General features: G+C 56.8%; 1 protein-coding gene and 3 long non-coding RNA genes across 7 annotated transcripts in view; 3 read left to right on the top strand and 1 right to left on the bottom strand.

The window, feature by feature from the left end:
• LOC128072091 (maestro heat-like repeat-containing protein family member 1) overlaps positions 1 to 20,203 on the top strand; it is a gene marked incomplete at its 5' end in the record, with an annotated part of 64,508 nt that overhangs the window by 14,781 nt on the left and 29,524 nt on the right. The window contains 6 exons of the mRNA XM_052665527.1: positions 4,318 to 4,413; positions 4,520 to 4,624; positions 7,117 to 7,252; positions 12,327 to 12,439; positions 13,703 to 13,855; positions 18,871 to 19,025. Of these exons, the coding sequence (XP_052521487.1) occupies positions 4,318 to 4,413; positions 4,520 to 4,624; positions 7,117 to 7,252; positions 12,327 to 12,439; positions 13,703 to 13,855; positions 18,871 to 19,025 (758 nt within the window). The remainder of the gene's footprint in view (positions 1 to 4,317; positions 4,414 to 4,519; positions 4,625 to 7,116; positions 7,253 to 12,326; positions 12,440 to 13,702; positions 13,856 to 18,870; positions 19,026 to 20,203) is intronic.
• LOC128072088 (uncharacterized) lies at positions 7,305 to 8,461 on the top strand. 2 transcript variants are annotated; one of them, XR_008202129.1, is made up of 2 exons: positions 7,305 to 8,084; positions 8,405 to 8,461. It is a non-coding gene; the product is annotated as an uncharacterized LOC128072088 (long non-coding RNA). The 2 variants fall into 2 exon arrangements; XR_008202128.1 differs by having other exon boundaries at positions 7,305 to 8,322.
• LOC128072089 (uncharacterized) lies at positions 8,336 to 9,114 on the bottom strand. The gene is made up of 3 exons (XR_008202130.1): positions 9,087 to 9,114; positions 8,848 to 9,004; positions 8,336 to 8,526 (listed from the first exon to the last, which is right to left on the bottom strand). It is a non-coding gene; the product is annotated as an uncharacterized LOC128072089 (long non-coding RNA).
• LOC128072084 (uncharacterized) lies at positions 17,133 to 18,862 on the top strand. 3 transcript variants are annotated; one of them, XR_008202110.1, is made up of 6 exons: positions 17,133 to 17,533; positions 17,650 to 17,766; positions 17,962 to 18,039; positions 18,235 to 18,312; positions 18,390 to 18,467; positions 18,628 to 18,862. It is a non-coding gene; the product is annotated as an uncharacterized LOC128072084 (long non-coding RNA). The 3 variants fall into 3 exon arrangements; XR_008202111.1 differs by lacking the exon at positions 17,133 to 17,533 and having other exon boundaries at positions 17,626 to 17,766; positions 18,390 to 18,428; XR_008202109.1 differs by lacking the exon at positions 17,133 to 17,533 and having other exon boundaries at positions 17,626 to 17,766.

Genomic DNA, 20,203 nt, shown 5'->3' with positions numbered 1-20,203 from the left:
TTCTTTGGGGTTCCCTTCCATCTCCCAATCCTGGGGCTGTTCCCTCCATGCCCTGTTCTTTGGGGTTCCCTTCCATCTCCCAATCCTGGGGCTGTTCCCTCCATGCCCTGTTCTTTGGGGTTCCCTTCCATCTCCCACTCCTGGGGCTGTTCCCTCCATGCCCTGTTCCTTGGGATTCCCTTCCATCTCCCACTCCTGGGGCTGTTCCCTCCATGCCCTGTTCCTTGGGGTTCCCTTCCATCTTCCACTCCTGGGGCTGTTCCCTCCATGCCCTGTTCCTTGGGCTTCCCTTCCATCTCCCACTCCTGGGGCTGTTCCCTCCATGCCCTGTTCCTTGGGGTTCCCTTCCATCTCCCACTCCTGGGGCTGTTCCCTCCATGCCCTGTTCCTTGGGGTTCCCTTCCATCTCCCACTCCTGGGGCTGTTCCCTCCATGCCCTGTTCCTTGGGGTTCCCTGTCCATCTCCCACTCCTGGGGCTGTTCCCTCCATGCCGTTCTTTGGGCTTCCCTTCCATCTCCCACTCCTGGGGCTGTTCCCTCCATGCCCTGTTCTTTGGGGTTCCCTTCCATCTCCCACTCCTGGGGCTGTTCCCTCCATGCCCTGTTCTTTGGGTTCCCTTCCATCTCCCACTCCTGGGGCTGTTCCCTCCATGCCCTGTTCCTTGGGCTTCCCTTCCATCTCCCACTCCTGGGGCTGTTCCCTCCATGCCCTGTTCTTTGGAGTTCCCTTCCATCTCCCACTCCTGGGGCTGTTCCCTCCATGCCCTGTTCTTTGGGCTTCCCTTCCATCTCCCACTCCTGGGGCTGTTCCCTCCATGCCGTTCTTTGGGGTTCCCTTCCATCTCCCACTCCTGGGGCTGTTCCCTCCATGCCCTGTTCCTTGGGCTTCCCTTCCATCTCCCACTCCTGGGGCTGTTCCCTCCATGCCCTGTTCCTTGGGCTTCCCTTCCATCTCCCACTCCTGGGGCTGTTCCCTCCATGCCCTGTTCTTTGGGCTTCCCTTCCATCTCCCACTCCTGGGGCTGTTCCCTCCATGCCCTGTTCCTTGGATTCCCTTCCATCTCCCACTCCTGGGGCTGTTCCCTCCATGCCCTGTTCCATGGGGTTCCCTTCCATCTCCCACTCCTGGGGCTGTTCCCTCCATGCCCTGTTCTTAGGGGTTCCCTTCCATCTCCCACTCCTGGGGCTGTTCCCTCCATGCCCTGTTCTTTGGGGTTCCCTTCCATCTCCCACTCCTGGGGCTGTTCCCTCCATGCCCTGTTCTTTGGGTTCCCTTCCATCTCCCACTCCTGGGGCTGTTCCCTCCATGCCCTGTTCTTTGGGCTTCCCTTCCATCTCCCACTCCTGGGGCTGTTCCCTCCATGCCCTGTTCTTTGGGGTTCCCTTCCATCTCCCACTCCTGGGGCTGTTCCCTCCATGCCCTGTTCCTTGGGCTTCCCTTCCATCTCCCACTCCTGGGGCTGTTCCCTCCATGCCCTGTTCCTTGGATTCCCTTCCATCTCCCACTCCTGGGGCTGTTCCCTCCATGCCCTGTTCCTTGGGCTTCCCTTCCATCTCCCACTCCTGGGGCTGTTCCCTCCATGCCCTGTTCTTTGGGCTTCCCTTCCATCTCCCACTCCTGGGGCTGTTCCCTCCATGCCGTTCTTTGGGCTTCCCTTCCATCTCCCACTCCTGGGGCTGTTCCCTCCATGCCGTTCTTTGGGGTTCCCTTCCATCTCCCACTCCTGGGGCTGTTCCCTCCATGCCCTGTTCTTTGGGGTTCCCTTCCATCTCCCACTCCTGGGGCTGTTCCCTCCATGCCCTGTTCTTTGGGCTTCCCTTCCATCTCCCACTCCTGGGGCTGTTCCCTCCATGCCCTGTTCTTTGGGCTTCCCTTCCATCTCCCACTCCTGGGGCTGTTCCCTCCATGCCCTGTTCTTTGGGCTTCCCTTCCATCTCCCACTCCTGGGGCTGTTCCCTCCATGCCCTGTTCTTTGGGCTTCCCTTCCATCTCCCACTCCTGGGGCTGTTCCCTCCATGCCCTGTTCTTGGGGTTCCCTTCCATCTCCCACTCCTGGGGCTGTTCCCTCCGTGCCCTGTTCTTTGGATTCCCTTCCATCTCCCACTCCTGGGGCTGTTCCCTCCATGCCCTGTTCTTTGGGTTCCCTTCCATCTCCCACTCCTGGGGCTGTTCCCTCCATGCCCTGTTCTTTGGGATTCCCTGTCCGTCTCCCACTCCTGGGGCTGTTCCCTCCATGCCCTGTTCTTTGGGCTTCCCTTCCATCTCCCACTCCTGGGGCTGTTCCCTCCATGCCCTGTTCTTTGGATTCCCTTCCATCTCCCACTCCTGGGGCTGTTCCCTCCATGCCCTGTTCTTTGGGTTCCCTTCCATCTCCCACTCCTGGGGCTGTTCCCTCCATGCCCTGTTCTTTGGGGTTCCCTTCCATCTCCCACTCCTGGGGCTGTTCCCTCCATGCCCTGTTCTTGGGGTTCCCTTCCATCTCCCACTCCTGGGGCTGTTCCCTCCATGCCGTTCTTTGGGGTTCCCTTCCATCTCCCACTCCTGGGGCTGTTCCCTCCATGCCCTGTTCTTTGGGATTCCCTTCCATCTCCCACTCCTGGGGCTGTTCCCTCCATGCCCTGTTCCTTGGGGTTCCCTTCCATCTCCCACTCCTGGGGCTGTTCCCTCCATGCCGTTCTTTGGGGTTCCCTTCCATCTCCCACTCCTGGGGCTGTTCCCTCCATGCCCTGTTCTTTGGGGTTCCCTTCCATCTCCCACTCCTGGGGCTGTTCCCTCCATGCCCTGTTCTTTGGGCTTCCCTTCCATCTCCCACTCCTGGGGCTGTTCCCTCCATGCCGTTCTTTGGGTTCCCTTCCATCTCCCACTCCTGGGGCTGTTCCCTCCATGCCCTGTTCCTTGGGCTTCCCTTCCATCTCCCACTCCTGGGGCTGTTCCCTCCATGCCCTGTTCTTTGGGCTTCCCTTCCATCTCCCACTCCTGGGGCTGTTCCCTCCATGCCCTGTTCTTTGGGCTTCCCTTCCATCTCCCACTCCTGGGGCTGTTCCCTCCATGCCCTGTTCTTTGGGCTTCCCTTCCATCTCCCACTCCTGGGGCTGTTCCCTCCATGCCCTGTTCCATGGGGTTCCCTTCCATCTCCCACTCCTGGGGCTGTTCCCTCCATGCCCTGTTCTTTGGGCTTCCCTTCCATCTCCCACTCCTGGGGCTGTTCCCTCCATGCCCTGTTCCTTGGGGTTCCCTTCCATCTCCCACTCCTGGGCCTGTTCCCTCCATGCCCTGTTCCTTGGGCTTCCCTTCCATCTCCCACTCCTGGGGCTGTTCCCTCCATGCCCTGTTCTTTGGGCTTCCCTTCCATCTCCCACTCCTGGGGCTGTTCCCTCCATGCCCTGTTCTTTGGAGTTCCCTGTCCATCTCCCACTCTTGGGGCTGTTCCCTCCATGCCGTTCTTTGGGGTTCCCTTCCATCTCCCACTCCTGGGGCTGTTCCCTCCATGCCCTGTTCTTGGGCTTCCCTTCCATCTCCCACTCCTGGGGCTGTTCCCTCCATGCCCTGTTCTTTGGGCTTCCCTTCCATCTCCCACTCCTGGGGCTGTTCCCTCCATGCCCTGTTCTTTGGAGTTCCCTGTCCATCTCCCACTCCTGGGGCTGTTCCCTCCATGCCGTTCTTTGGGGTCCCCTTCCATCTCCCACTCCTGGGGCTGTTCCCTCCATGCCCTGTTCTTTGGGTTCCCTTCCATCTCCCACTCCTGGGGCTGTTCCCTCCATGCCGTTCTTTGGGGTTCCCTTCCATCTCCCACTCCTGGGGCTGTTCCCTCCATGCCCTGTTCTTTGGGGTTCCCTTCCATCTCCCACTCCTGGGGCTGTTCCCTCCATGCCCTGTGCTTGGGCTTCCCTTCCATCTCCCACTCCTGGGGCTGTTCCCTCCATGCCCTGTTCTTTGGGGTTCCCTTCCATCTCCCACTCCTGGGGCTGTTCCCTCCATGCCCTGTTCTTTGGGCTTCCCTTCCATCTCCCACTCCTGGGGCTGTTCCCTCCATGCCCTGTTCCTTGGGATTCCCTTCCATCTCCCAATCCTGGGGCTCCTCCCTCTTCTTCTCGCTCCATCACCTATTCCTAGGGGTACCCCTTCCATCCCTACTCCTGGAGGCACCCACCTCCACCCTCTCCCCACTCCTGGATGCGCCCCCTCCATCTCTCACTCCTGAGGATGTTCCCTCCACCCCCTCTTCCTGGGCTTTCCCCCTCTACCCCTCACTCCTGGGGTTACCCCCCCACCCCCTGTTTCTGGGGTGCATCTCACATCCCAAAACCACCCCGCAGGAGCTGTTTGCAGACACCCTCGGTGCCCTCCAGGAGCTGCTCAAGACCCTCCTGCAGCGCAGCCTGACCCCACATGGCCTGCAGGACATGTTTGCGGTACGTGCCGGTTCCACCTCACCCACTGTCCCCTTCCTGTGTCACCCGAGGACCCCACCACCCTCTGATGACGTTATTCCCCCCTTTCCTCCCCCCCATACTGCAGCACTTGGGCCCGTGGATCAAATCCAGCAAGCAGCACGAGCGGCAGCGTGCCGTGGAGCTCAGCGCCGCGCTGCTGGACTTCTACCTGGGCAGGCTCAACGTCAGCGTAAGTCTGCGTCAGTGGGACCGCCTGTGTGTCCTCCTGTCATCCCAGTGCCGTCCCAGTGCTGTCTGTGTGTGTCCCAGTGCCGTCCTGGTACCATCCCAGTGCCGTCCCAGTGCTGCCCCTGTGTATCCCAGTGCCATCCCAGTGCCATCCCAGTGCCATCCCAGTGCCATCTTAATGCCATCCCAGTGCCATCCCAATGCCATCCCAATGCCATCTCAGTGCCATCTTAATGCCATCCCAATGCCATCCCAGTGCCATCTTAATGCCATCCCAATGCCATCCCAGTGCCATCCCAGTGCCATCTTAATGCCATCCCAGTGCCATCCCAATGCCATCCCAATGCCATCTTAATGCCATCCCAGTGCCATCCCAGTGCCATCTTAATGCCATCCCAATGCCATCCAAATGCCATCCCAATGCCATCCCGGTGCCATCCTGGCACCATCCTAATGCCATCCTGGCACCATCCCCATGCCATCCCAATGCCATCCCTGATGCCACCCCAGTGCCATCCTGGAGCCATCTTGGTGCCATCCCAGTACCATCCCAGTACCATCCCAGTACCATCCCAGTACCATCCCAGTACCATCCCAATGCCATCCTGGCACCATCCCAATGCCATCCCTGATGCCATCCTGGTGCTGTCCTGGAGCTATCTTGGTGCCCTCCCAGTGCCATCCCAGTACCATCCCAGTGCCATCCCAGTGCCATCCTGGCACCATCCCCATGCCATCCCAGTGCCATCCCGATGCCATCCCAATGCCACCCCAGTGCCATCCCGGTGCTGTCCTGGCGCCATCTTGGTGCCATCTCAGTACCATCCCAGTGCCATCCTGATGCCATCCCTGATGCCATCCCTGATGCCACCCCAGTGCCATCCCAGTGTTGTCCTGGCGCCATCTTGGTGCCATCCCAGTACCATCCCAGTACCATCCCAGTACCATTCCAGTGCCATCCCAATGCCATCCCTGATGCCATCCCAGTGCCATCCTGGCGCCATCTTGGTGCCATTCCAGTACCATTCCAGTGCCATCCCAGTGCCATCCTGGCACCATCCCAATGCCATCCCTGATGCCACCCCAGTGCCATCTTGGTGCGATCCTGGCACCATCCCAATGCCATCCAGATGCCATCCCAATGCCACCCCAGTGCCATCCCGTTGCTGCCCTGGCGCCATCTTGGCGCCATCCCAGTACCATCCCAATGCCATCCTGGCACCATCCCAATGCCATCCCAATGCCATCCCTGATGCCACCCCAGTGCCATCCTGGTGCTGTCCTGGCACCATCTTGGTGCCATCCCAGTACCATCCCAGTGCCATCTCGATGCCACCCCAGTGTCATCCCTGTGCTGTCCTGGTGCCATCCCAGTGCCATCCCAGTGCCATCCCAGTGCCATCCCAGTGCCATCTCGATGCCACCCCAATGTCATCCCTGTGCTGTCCTGGCACCATCTTGGTGCCATCCCAGTGCCATCCCAGTGCCATCCCAGTACCATCCCAGTGCCATCCCAGTGCCATCCCAGTGCCGTCCCAGTACCATCCCAGTGCCGTCCCAGTGCCATCCCAGTGCCATCCCAGTGCCATCCCAGTACCATCCCAGTGCCATCCCATTGCCATCCCAGTGCCGTCCCAGTGCCATCCCAGTGCCGTCCCAGTACCATCCCAATGCCATCCCAGTGCCATCACAGTGCCATCCCAATGCCATCCCAATGCCATCCCAGTGCCATCCCAGTGCCATCCCAGTACCATCCCAGTGCCGTCCCAGTACCATCCCAGTGCCATCCCAGTGCCATCTCGATGCCACCCCAATGTCATCCCGGTGCTGTCCTGGCGCCATCTTGGTGCCATCCCAGTGCCATCCCAGTGCCATCACAGTACCATCCTGGTGCCATCCCAGTGCCATCCCAGTGCCATCCCAGTACCATCCCAGTGCTATCCCAGTGCCATCCCAGTGCCATCCCAGTACCATCCCAGTGCCATCTCGATGCCACCCCAATGTCATCCCTGTGCTGTCCTGGCACCATCTTGGTGCCATCCCAGTGCCATCCCAGTGCCATCACAGTACCATCCTGGTGCCATCCCAGTGCCATCCCAGTGCCATCCCAGTACCATCCCAGTGCCATCCCAGTGCCATCCCAGTGCCATCTCGATGCCACCCCAATGTCATCCCAGTGCTGTCCTGGCGCCATCTTGGTGCCATCCCAGTGCCATCCCAGTGCCATCTCAATGCCACCCCAGTGCCATCCCGGTGCTGTCCTGGCACCATCTTGGTGCCCTCCCAGTGCCATCCCTGATGCCACCCCAATGTCATCCCGGTGCTGTCCTGGCGCCATCTTGGTGCGATCCTGGCACCATCCCAATGCCATCCTGATGCCATCCTGATGCCATCCCTGATGCCACCCCAGTGCCATCCCGGTGCTGTCCTGGCGCCATCTTGGTGCCCTCCCAGTGCCATCCCAGCCCCGACGCAGCCATGCTGTCCCCACAGACCGTTGTCCCATTCTACAACCTCGGCGTGCTCATCGCGCTCTTCTCCCCGCGCTGCTCCGACTCGGTGGGCAGCGTCCGGCAGCGCGCCGTCGACTGCGTCTACAGCCTGCTCTACATCCAGCTGTGCTACGAAGGTGGGCGCTGGGGGGTGGGCCCGGGGCGTGGGGTGGGCTGGGGGGGGGTCAGACCCCTTCCCCTGGTTATGGGGCAGCAGAAAAAGAACCCACATATGGGATCGTTAGGGTTGGGGGAGACCACTGAGATTCCAGAGTCCAACCCCAGCCTGCCCCACCATGACCCTAAATAGGCTCGTAGAGTCATTAGGGTCAGAAGAGACCTTTAGGGTCATCCAGACCAACCCCAACCTGCCCCATCATGACCCCAAATTGAACCGTAGTGTCATTAAGGTTGGATGAGCCTTCTAGGTTCCCCCAGTCCAACCCCAACCTAACCCACCATGACCCTAAATAGGCCCATAGAGTCATTAAGATCAGAAGAGACCTTCAAGGTCATCCAGTCCAACCCCAACCTTTCCTGACCATGACCTTAATTAGAATCATTAGGGTTGGAGGAGACCTCAAGGTCTGACACTCCAACCCCAACCTACCCCCACCATGACCCCAAATTGAACTGTAGAGTCATTAAGGTTGGGAGAGACCTCCAAGGTCATCCAGTCCAACCCCAACCTGCCCCACCATGACCCTAAATAGGCCCATAGAGTCATTAAGATCAGAAGAGACCTTCAAGGTCATCCAGTCCAACCCCAACCCTCCCTGACCATGACCTTAATTAGAATCATTAGGGTTGGAGGAGACTTCAAGTTTTGACACTCCAACCCCACCTACCCCCACCATGACCCCAATAGAACCATAGAGTCATCGAGGTTGGAAGAGCCTTCTAGGATCCCCCAGTCCAACCCTAACCTACCCCCACCATGACCCCAAATTGAACCGTAGAGTCATTAAGGTCGGGAGAGACCTTCAAGGTCATCCAGTCCAACCCCAACCTTCCCTGACCATGACCTTAATTAGAATCATTAGGGTTGGAGGAGACCTCAAGGTCTGACACTCCAACCCCAACCTACCCCCACCATGACCCCATTAGAACCACAGAGTCATCAAGGTTATAAGAGCCTTCTAGGATCCCCCAGTCCAACCCCAACCCACCCCACCATGACCCCAAATTGAACCGTAGTGTCATTAAGGTTGGATGAGCCTTCTAGGATCCCCCAGTCCAACCCTAACCTACCCCACCATGACCCTAAATAGGCCCATAGAGTCATTAAGGTCAGAAGAGACCTTCAAGGTCATCCAGTCCAACCCCAACCTACCCCACCATGACCCTAAATAGAACCATAGAGTCATTAAGGTCAGAAGAGACCTTCAAGGTCATCCAGTCCAACCCCAACCTTCCCTGACCATGACCTTAATTAGAATCATTAGGGTTGGAGGAGACTTCAAGGCTTGACACTCCAACCACAACCTACCCCCACCATGACCCTAAATTGAACTGTAGAGTCATTAAGGTTGGAAGAGCCTTCTAGGATCCCCCAGTCCAACCCCAACCTGCCCCATCATGACCCCAAATTGAACCGTAGTGTCATTAAGGTTGGATGAGCCTTCTAGGATCCCCCAGTCCAACCCTAACCTACCCCACCATGACCCTAAATAGAACCATGGAGTCATTAAGGTCAGAAGAGACCTTCAGGGTCATCCAGTCCAACCCCAACCCTCCCTGACCATGACCTTAATTAGAATCATTAGGGTTGGAGGAGACCTCAAGTTTTGACACTCCAACCCCAACCTACCCCCACCATGACCCCAAATTGAACCGTAGAGTCATTAAGGTTGGAAGAGCCTTCTAGGATCCCCCAGTCCAACCGTAACCTACCCCACCATGACCCCAAATTGAACTGTAGAGTCATTAAGGTTGGGAGAGACCTTCAAGGTCATCCAGTCCAACCCCAACCTCCCCCCACCATGACCCCAAATTGAACCGTAGAGTCATTAAGGTCAGAAGAGACCTCCAAGGTCATCCAGTCCATCCGCACCACGACCCTGAATTAGGCTTGGAGGAGATCCCTAACTCCAAGATCTCCAACTCCAACCCCTTCCCACCCCCCACCATGACCCAAACACAACCATGCAATCATTAAGATTGGAAGAGACCTCTGCTATCCTCCACGCTCACCAGCACGGAGGCTGGGGGATGAGCGGAGACATCCCGACAGCCACCATGGCCTTCATGGGGCCAGGAGTGGGGCCAGTGGGGCGATGCCGTCACTGGGGCCGAGATGCCGAGGGCTGGAATATCGCCGAGCAGTTCCAGGGCTCCCTCGGTCTGCCTTTCCCCCGCGTCACCAGGAGAGGTCAGGGCAGCACAGGGGATGAGCGCTCGGAGGCGATGCGGAACGCAGCTCTGCTTCGCTGCTGTTCCCGGGAGCGGAGCTGCGGGTCTGACCCACATCGCTGCTGTGCTGTGGTCCTTTGGGTCCACTCCATTCTGACCCACATCGCTGCGGTGTTCTGACCCACATCGCTGCTGTGCTGTGGTCCTTTGGGGCTGCTGCACTCTGACCCACATTGCTGCGGTGTTCTGACCCACATCGCTGCTGTGCTGTGATCCTTTGGGGCAGCTGCACTCTGACCCACATCGCTGCGGTGTTCTGACCCACATCGCTGCTGTGCTGTGGTCCTTTGGGGCAGCTGCATTCTGACCCACATCGCTGCAGTGTTGTGGTCCTTTGGATTCACTCCGTTCTGACCCACATCGCTGCTGTGCTGTGGTCCTTTGGGTCCGCTCCATTCTGATCCACATCGCTGCAGTGTTGTGGTCCTTTGGGGCTGCTGCATTCTGACCCACATCGCTGCGGTGTTGTGGTCCTTTGGATTCACTCCGTTCTGACCCACATCACTGCAGTGTTGTGGTCCTTTGGATTCACTCCATTCTGACCCACATCGCTGCAGTGTTGTGATCCTTTGGGGCAGCTCCATTCTGACCCACATCGCTGCGGTGTTCTGACCCACATCGCTGCTCTGCTGTGGTCCTTTGGGGCTGCTGCACTCTGACCCACATCGCTGCAGTGTTGTGGTCCTTTGGATTCACTCAGTTCTGACCCACATCATTGCAGTGTTGTGGTCCTTTGGATTCACTCCATTCTAACCCAATTTGCTGCAGTGTTGTGGTTCTTTGGGGCAGCTCCATTCTGACCCACATCGCTGCAGTGTTTGGGACAGTGGCACTCCAACCCACATCTCTATGATGTTTGGACCCACATCACTGCAGTGTTGTGGTCCTTTGGGTCTGCTCCATTCTGACCCACATTGCTGCAGCGTTGTCCTTTGGATTCACTCCATTCTGACCCACATCACTGCAGTGTTGTGGTCCTTTGTATTCACCCCATTCTGACCCACATCACTTCAGTGTTGTGGTCCTTTGGGGCAGCTCCATTCTGACCCACATTGCTGCAGCGTTGTCCTTTGGATTCACTCCATTCTGACCCACATCGCTGCAGTGCTGTGGTCCTTTGGATTCACTCCATTCTGACCCACATCACTGCAGTGTTGTCCTTTGGATTCACTCCATTCTGACCCACATCACTGCAGTGTTGTGGTCCTTTGGATTCACTCCACTCTGACCCACATCGCTGCTGCGTTGCCCTTTGGATTCACTCCGTTCTGACCCACATCACTGCAATGTTGTGGTTCTTTGGGGCAGCTCCATTCTGACCCACATCGCTGCTGTGCTGTGGTCCTTTGGGTCCGCTCCATTCTGACCCACATCGCTGCGGTGTTCTGACCCACATCGCTGCTGTGCTGTGGTCCTTTGGGGCTGTTGCACTCTGACCCACATCGCTGCGGTGTTCTGACCCACATCGCTGCAGTGTTGTGGTCCTTTGGATTCACTCCATTCTGACCCACATCGCTGCGGTGTTCTGACCCACATCGCTGCAGTGTTGTGGTCCTTTGAATTCACTCCATTCTGACCCACATCGCTGCAGTGCTGTGGTCCTTTGGATTCACTCCATTCTGACCCACATCACTGCAGTGTTGTGGTCCTTTGGATTCACTCCATTCTGACCCACATCGCTGCAGTGTTGTGGTCCTTTGGATTCACTCCATTCTGACCCACATCGCTGCAGTGCTGTGGTCCTTTGGATTCACTCCATTCTGACCCACATCGCTGCGATGTTCTGACCCACATCGCTGCTGTGCTGTGGTCCTTTGGGGCAGCTGCATTCTGACCCACATCGCTGCAGTGTTGTGGTCCTTTGGATTCACTCCATTCTGACCCACATCGCTGTAGTGCTGTGGTCCTTTGGATTCACTCCATTCTGACCCACATCACTGCAGTGTTGTGGTCCTTTGGATTCACTCCATTCTGACCCACATCACTGCAGTGTTGTGGTCCTTTGGATTCACTCCATTCTGACCCACATCGCTGCAGTGTTGTGGTCCTTTGGATTCACTCCACTCTGACCCACATCGCTGCAGTGTTGTGGTTCTTTGGATTCACTCCATTCTGACCCACATCACTGCAGTGTTGTCCTTTGGATTCACTCCATTCTGACCCACATCACTGCAGTGTTGTCCTTTGGATTCACTCCATTCTGACCCACATCGCTGCAGTGTTGTGGTCCTTTGGATTCACTCCATTCTGACCCACATCACTGCAGTGTTGTGGTCCTTTGGATTCACTCCATTCTGACCCACATCGCTGCAGTGTTGTGGTCCTTTGGATTCACTCCACTCTGACCCACATCGCTGCAGTGTTGTGGTTCTTTGGATTCACTCCATTCTGACCCACATCACTGCAGTGTTGTGGTCCTTTGGATTCACTCCATTCTGACCCACATCACTGCAGTGTTGTGGTTCTTTGGATTCACTCCATTCTGACCCACATCACTGCAGTGTTGTCCTTTGGATTCACTCCATTCTGACCCACATCACTGCAGTGTTGTGGTCCTTTGGATTCACTCCATTCTGACCCACATCGCTGCAGTGTTGTGGTCCTTTGGATTCACTCCGTTCTGACCCACATCGCTGCAGTGCTGTGGTCCTTTGGATTCACTCCATTCTGTCCCACATCGCTGCAGTGTTGTGATCCTTTGGGTCCGCTCCATTCTGACCCACATCGCTGCCGTGTCTGGACCCACATCACTGCAGTATTCGGGTGTTTGATCCAACCCAAGCTCGGCTCTGCCTGCAGGGTTCGCTCGGGACCACCGCGATGAGATGGTGGAGGGACTGAAGGCCCTGAAGAGGGGTCTGGAGGAGCCTGACTTCACTGTCCTGTTCCACACCTGCACCAACATTGCCATGGTAAGGCAGGCAGGGGGGGGTTGCTCCGAGCATCCCGCCCCATAGCCATGCTGCCAGTCCCTAGAAGGTTGTACAAAGAAAGATCCAAGAGCCATGGATGGGCTGGGTTGGGTTGGAAGGGTCCTTAAAGGTCACAGAGCTATGGGATGCGTTGGAAGGGTCCTTAAAGGTCACTGAGCTATGGGATGCATTGGAAGGGTCCTTAAAGGTCACAGAGCTATGGGATGCGTTGGAAGGGTCCTTAAAGGTCATAGAGCTATGGGATGCATTGGAAGGGTCCTTAAAGGTCATAGAGCTATGGGATGCGTTGGAAGGGTCCTTAAAGGTCATAGAGCTATGGGATGCTTTGGAAGGGTCCTTAAAGGTCATAGAGCTATGGGATGCGTTGGAAGGGTCCTTAAAGGTCAGAGAGCTATGGGATGCATTGGAAGGGTCCTTAAAGGTCATAGAGCTATGGGATGCGTTGGAAGGGTCCTTAAAGGTCACAGAGCTATGGGATGCATTGGAAGGGTCCTTAAAGGTCATAGAGCTATGGGATGCGTTGGAAGGGTCCTTAAAGGTCACAGAGCTATGGGATGCGTTGGAAGGGTTCTTAAAGGTCACAGAGCTATGGGATGCGTTGGAAGGGTCCTTGAAGGTCATACAAGCTTAGGATGGGTTAGGAGAGTACTTGATGGTTATAGAGCCAGGAAATGGTAGAATGGATTGGGTAGGAAGGGTCCTTAAAGGTCATATAGCCATGGAATGGTTGAGATAGAAAGGCATTACAGATTGTAGAGCCATGGAATGGTTGGGTTGGAAGAGTCCTTAAAGATAACAGAGCCATGGAATGGCTTAGGTTAGGTTGGAAAGGTCCTGAAAGATCACAGAGCCAGGGGATGGATTGAGTTGACTTAGAAAGGTCCTTAAAAGTTAGAGAACCATGGAACCATTGGGCCAGATGAATCCTTAAAGATCACAAAGCCACGGGATGGATTGGGTTGAGTTGGAAGGTCCTTATAGATTGCAGAGCCATGGAATGAGTTGAGTTGGCTTGTTAAGGTCCTGAAAGATCACAGAGCCTTAAGAAGGTTGGCTTGGAAAGGGCCTTAAAGCTGCCCAGCCCCACTCATGCAGTGGTGTGTGTGCAGGCAGGCGGGCTGCCCATAGAGCTGTGGGGCTGAGATCAGGGATGGCCGCCTGCAGCAGAGGCACCCTTGGTACCCCCAGTTTATTTGGGATGAACCCCTCAACCCCTCGTTACGCCACTCGCTCTCCTCCCAGGTGATTGGGAAGCGTGTCCCCCCGGACCAGCTGATGAGCCTCCTGCTCGCCATGTTTGAGGGGCTGGCAGACCCCGACAAGAACTGCTCCCGTGCGGCCACCGTCATGATCAACGCTCTGCTCAAGGAGCGGGGGGCCGTCCTGCAGGACAAGGTGAGCTCCTGACCCCTCTGCCTCCCACCGGGCGCCAGGTCCTGGCAGCTGGGCCGTGCAGCGATAGGCTTCGGCAGCGTGGTGGGTATTCATCGAGTGGTTTGGGTCAGAAAGGACCTGAAAGGTCACGGAGCCGTAGAACGGGTTGGGTTGGAAGGGTCTTGGAAGGTCGTGGAAGCACGGAATGCTTGGGTTGGAAGAGTCCTTAAAAATCGTAGTTGCTGGATGGTTGTATTGGAAGAGTCCTTAAAGACGATAGAGCCGTGGAATGGTTGTGCTGGGAGGGTCCTGAAAGGTAATGGAAGCATGGAATGGTTGAATTGGAAGAGTCCTTGAAGATGGTAGAGTTGTTGGATGATTGGGTTGGAAGGGGTCCTTAAAGGTCACAGAACCATACAGTGGTTGGGTTAGAAGGGTCCTTAAAGATCACAGAGCCATGGGACGGTTGGGTTGGAAGGGTCCTTACAGATCACACAACCACAGAACGGTTGGGTTGGAAGGGTCCTTACAGATCACACAACCACAAAACAGTTGGGTTGGAAGGGTCCTTACAGATCACACAACCACAGAATGGTTGGGTCGGAAGGGTCCTTACAGATCACACAACCACAGAATGGTTTTGTTGGGTTGGGTCAGAAGGGTCCTTACAGATCACACAACCACAGAATGGTTGGGTCAGAAGGGTCCTTACAGATCACACAACCACAGAATGGTTGGGTCAGAAGGGTCCTTACAGATCACACAACCACAGAACGGTTGGGTCGGAAGGGTCCTTACAGATCACACAACCACAGAGTGGTTGGGTTGGAAGGGACACCCAGCCCCATCCCTGCCGTGGGCTGGCTGCCCCCCAGCTCAGGCTGCCCAGGTCCCACCCCCAGCCTGGGGCACCTCCAGGGCTGGGGCACCCACAGCTTGGGGCAGCAGTGCTGGGGCTGCACCGCCTCTGGATGAAGGATTTCCCCACGTCTGACCCCAAATCTCCCATTTTTTTTAATTGAAACCATTCCCCTCCGTTGCATCACTCTCTGCCCTTGCGCAGTCGCTTTCCAGTTTATCAACTCCCTTTGGGCACTGCAAGGATGTGACCATTCCCACCGAACCTCTGGCTGTATGATCACCTGCCCCACACTCCCTGGAGCTGTCGCTCCTCCCATCACCACCCCGTTTTGATCAACATCCCAATCCCCACTCCATCGCCATCTCCTTTCCATCCCAATCCCCAATTTATCCCAATCCCAATCCCCTCCCCATCCCAATCCCCTCCTCTATCCACATCTCAATCCCCTCCCCATCTCCATCCCCTTCTCATCCCATCTCCATCCCCTTCTCATCCCATCCCATCCCATCCCATCCCATCCCATCCCATCCCATCCCATCCCATCCCATCCCATCCTCTATCCCCATCCCAATCCCATCCCATCCATCCCATCCCATCCCATCCCATCCCATCCCATTCCATTCCCATCCCCACCTCATCCCAGTTCCCACCTTATCCCCATCCCAATCCCCTCCTCTATCCCCATCCCAATCCCCTCCCCATCCCAATCCCAATCCCCTCCCCATCTGAATCCCCTCCTCTATCCACATTCTAATCCTCTCCTCATCTCCTTCCCCTCCTCATCCCAATCCCCACCCCATCCCATCCCCATTCCCACCTCATCCCAATCCCCACCTCATCCCAATCCCAATCCCCTCCTCTATCCCCATCCCAATCCCCTCCCCATCCCCATCCCCACCCTCTCCCAATCCCAATCCCCTCCCCATCCGAATCCCCTCCTCTATCCACATCCCAATCCCATCCCCATCCCATCCCCATCCCCATCCCCATGCCATCCCCTCCCAATCCCAATTCCAACCCATCCCCATCTGCACACCATCCCCATCTCATCCTCTTCCTCTCAATCCCCTCCCAATCCGAATCCTCACCTCATCCCATCCCCATTCTATCCCATCCCCATCCCGTCCCCTTGCCCACCCCATCCCAATCCCCTCCCAATCCCAATCCCATCCCATCCCAATGCCATCACCATCTCCATCCTCATCCCCATCCCATCCCCTTCCCCATCCCATTCCAATCCCCTCCCAACCTCATCCCCATCCCATTCCCTTCCCCACCCCATCTCAATCCCCTCCCAATCCCCACCTCATCCCATCCCCACCCCACACCATCCCCATCCCATCCCCATCCCCATCCCCATCCTCATCCCCATCCTCATCCCCATCCCACCCCCTTCCCCACCCCATCTCAATCCCCTCCCAATTCCCACCCCATCCCCACCCCACCCCATCCCATCCCATCCTATCCCCACCCCATCCCCACCTCATCCCATCCCCACCCCACACCATCCCCATCCCATCCCCTCCCATCCCCATCCCATCCCCTCCCATCCCATCCCCATCCCATCCCCTCCCCCACCCCATCTCAATCCCCTCCCAATCCCCACCCCATCCCCACCCCACACCATCCCCATCCCATCCCCTTCCCCACCCCATCCCTTCCCCTCCCATCTCCATCCCCATCCCCATCCCCATCTCCATCCCCATCCCCATCCCTATCCCCATCCCACTCCCTTCCCCACTCAATCCCCTCCCAATCCCCACCCCATCCCCACCCCACACCATCCCCATCCCATCCCCTTCCCCACCCCATCTCCATCCCATCCTATCCCCACCTCATCCCATCCCCACCCCACACCATCCCCTCCCACACCCCATCCCATCGCCTCCCATCCCATCCCCATCCCATCCCCTCCCCCACCCCATCTCAATCCCCTCCCAATCCCTACCCCATCCCCACCCCACACCATCCCCATCCCATCCCCTCCCACACCCCATCCCATCCCCTCCCATCCCATCCCATCCCATCCCCACCCCATCCCATCCCCTCCCCCACCCCATCTCAATCCCCTCCCAATTCCCACCCCTTCCCCACCCCACACCATTCCCATCCCATCCCCTTCCCCACACCATCCCTTCTCCTCCCATCATATCTCCATCCCATCCCCATCCCATCCCCTTCCCTACCCCATCCCTTCCCCTCCCATCCCATCTCCATCCCCATCCCCATCCCCATCCCCATCCCCATCCCCATCCCCATCCCCATCCCCATCCCCATCCCCATCCTACCCCCTCCCCCACCCCATCCCATCCCCATCCCATCCCCTCCCCCACCCCATCCTAATCCCCTCCCAATCCCATCCCCATCCCAATCCCATCCCAATCCCATCCCCTCCCATCCCATCCCCATCCCCATCCCCCCCCATCCCCATCCCGTTCTGCGCCCCACTCCGACAAGGAACATTTTTTTTTGCCCTAATCCACCGCCTTAGGACTAAGCTCCCCCTTTTCTCCTGCACTAATTGGAAACACCGGCTCTCCCTGCACCGCTCAGGCTGTGCGCAGCAGCTCCCGCTAACGTCCCGCTCCCCCCGTGACCCCTCCCCATTGCTCCCTTTTCGTCCAGACCCCGTCCGGCCCAGATCCTGAAACCCGACCTGACGCTAAATCCCGGCAGCTCCGTGCTAAGCTCGGGGATTTGCTGCCAGGTCTGGGCTGTGCATGCGCTTCCTCCGTGCCTTGCCGTGCATCATGCAGCCAGCGGGGCCGGGGGGAATCACCCCCTGTTCTGCTCCAGTTGCTGGGGTTGAAGATCTGGAGAATGGTAGGGTTGGCATGGTCATAGAGCCATGGGTTGGGTTGGAAAGGTCCTTGAAGGTCATAGAGCCATGGGTTGGGTTGGAAAGGTCCTTGAAGGTCAAGAGCCATGGGTTGGGTTGGAAGGGTCCTTGAAGGTCATAGAGCCATGGGTTGGGTTGGAAGGGTCCTTGAAGGTCATAGAGCCATGGGTTGGGTTGGAAAGGTCCTTGAAGGTCATAGAGCCATGGGTTGGGTTGGAAGGGTCCTTGAAGGTCACAGAGCCATGGGTTGGGTTGGAAGGGTCCTTGAAGGTCATAGAGCCATGGGTTGGGTTGGAAAGGTCCTTGAAGGTCATAGAGCCATGGGTTGGGTTGGAAAGGTCCTTGAAGGTCACAGAGCCATGGGTTGGGTTGGAAGGGTCCTTGAAGGTCATAGAGCCATGGGTTGGGTTGGAAAGGTCCTTGAAGGTCATAGAGCCATGGGTTGGGTTGGAAGGGTCCTTGAAGGTCATAGAGCCATGGGTTGGGTTGGAAGGGTCCTTGAAGGTCATAGAGCCATGGGTTGGGTTGGAAAGGTCCTTGAAGGTCATAGAGCCATGGGTTGGGTTGGAAAGGTCCTTGAAGGTCATAGAGCCATGGGATGGGTTGGAAGGGTCCTTGAAGGTCATAGAGCCATGGGATGGGTTGGAAGGGTCCTTGAAGGTCATAGAGCCATGGGATGGGTTGGAAGGGTCCTTGAAGGTCATAGAGCCATGGGTTGGGTTGGAAGGGTCCTTGAAGGTCATAGAGCCATGGGTTGGGTTGGAAAGGTCCTTGAAGGTCAAGAGCCATGGGTTGGGTTGGAAGGGTCCTTGAAGGTCACAGAGCCATGGGTTGGGTTGGAAGGGTCCTTGAAGGTCATAGAGCCATGGGTTGGGTTGGAAGGGTCCTTGAAGGTCACAGAGCCATGGGTTGGGTTGGAAGGGTCCTTGAAGGTCATAGAGCCATGGGTTGGTTTGGAAGGGTCCTTGAAGGTCACAGAGCCATGGGTTGGGTTGGAAGGGTCCTTGAAGGTCATAGAACCATGGGATAGGTGGGAAGGGTTCTTGGAAATCATGGGACAGTAGGATGGGTGGGTTGGAAAGATCCTAAAAGGTCATAGAGCCATGGGATTTTGGGGTTGGAAATGTCCTTAAAGAGCCCTGAGACGGTTGGGCTGGAGAGGACCTCAACAATCATCCTGTTCCAACCCCACGGCACTGCTGAACTCCAGATGCTGGCAGAGCACCGTGACACATTCTGCAGTGTCACCGGCACGGGTGGACACCACAGCCAACAGCCCTCAAGCTCTCGCCGTGTCCTTTCCCCCATCTCAGCGCCACCCCCGTTGCCCCACAGGTGCCCGACATCATGAGCATCATCCACGGCAAGCTGCAGGAGGTGGACGAGGAGCACGTGCGCAAGGCAGCCCAGCAGACGGTGTACATCCTGGCAGCCCAGCACACCGGCGTGGTGGTGTCCAGCCTGCTGGGCAGCGCGCTGCCCTTCGACAGGTACCTGCATCCAGAGCAGCTTTTGCTTCATGTGCAGCCCGAAGCTTTTTGGCTCCTTCCCCCTTGCTGGAATTTCTGTTGGGAGCTCAAGGATCGTTGTGTCCGCTTGCTGCCGAGGGTTTGTGGGGCATAGGGGTGTAAGTGGAGTGGATGAGCGAAGCTGAGTGTGGTTGAGGCAGTCAGGGCTGTGGAGTGGGGCAGCTCAGCAAAGCCAGAGCTCCACGGTGTCATAGCTGGCCCCAGGCTGAGCCCCGAGCGTAGAACCATGGAATGGGTTGGGTTGGGTTGGATTGGAAGGGTCCTTCAAGATCACAGAGTCATGGGATGGTAGGGTTGGGTTAGAAGGGTCCTCAAAGATCATAGAACCGTGGAATGGATTGGGTTGGAAGGGTACTTCAAAATCATAGAGCTGTGGAATGGTTGGATTAGAAGGGCCCATTAAGATCATATAACCATGGGATGGTGGGTATGGATGGGAAGAGTCCTTGAAGATCATAGAGCCATAGAATACTTGGGTTGGAAAGGTCTTAATAGACCATTGAACCATGGAATAGGTTGGGTTCACTTCAGGTAGGTTGTAAGGGTCCTTAAAGATCATAGAGCCATAGGATGGGTTGGACTGGGAGGGTCCTTAAAGTTCGAAGAGAACAGAATGGTTGGATTGGTGGAGTTTTAATAGACCGTATGAAATGGATTGAGTTGGTTTGGAAGGGTCCTTCAAGATCACAGAGCCATGGAATGGTTGGGTTGGAAGGGTCCTTACAGATAATAGAGCCATGGAACGGATTGGGTTGGAAGGGTCCTTGCAGATTGTAGAACCATGGAATGGTTTGGGTTGAAAGGGTCCTTGTAAATCAGAGCCATGGGATGGTTGGGTGGGAAAGGTCCTTACAGATCATAGGACCATGGAATGATTGGGTGGGAAGGGTCCTTACAGATTGTAGAACCATGGAATGGTTTGGGTTGAAAGGGTCCTTGTAAATCAGAGCCATGGGATGGTTGGGTGGGAAAGGTCCTTACAGATCATAGGACCATGGAATGATTGGGTGGGAAGGGTCCTTACAGATTGTAGAACCATGGAATGGTTTGGGTTGAAAGGGTCCTTGTAAATCAGAGCCATGGGATGGTTGGGTGGGAAAGGTCCTTACAGATCATAGGACCATGGAATGATTGGGTCA

The sequence above is a fragment of the Tympanuchus pallidicinctus genome, unplaced genomic scaffold, assembly GCF_026119805.1.
Source record: "Tympanuchus pallidicinctus isolate F22 unplaced genomic scaffold, pur_lepc_1.0 scaffold69, whole genome shotgun sequence".
NCBI lineage: Eukaryota > Metazoa > Chordata > Aves > Galliformes > Phasianidae > Tympanuchus > Tympanuchus pallidicinctus.
Note: the sequence above shows the minus strand (reverse complement) of the source record. Positions and strands in the feature narration are given on the sequence as shown.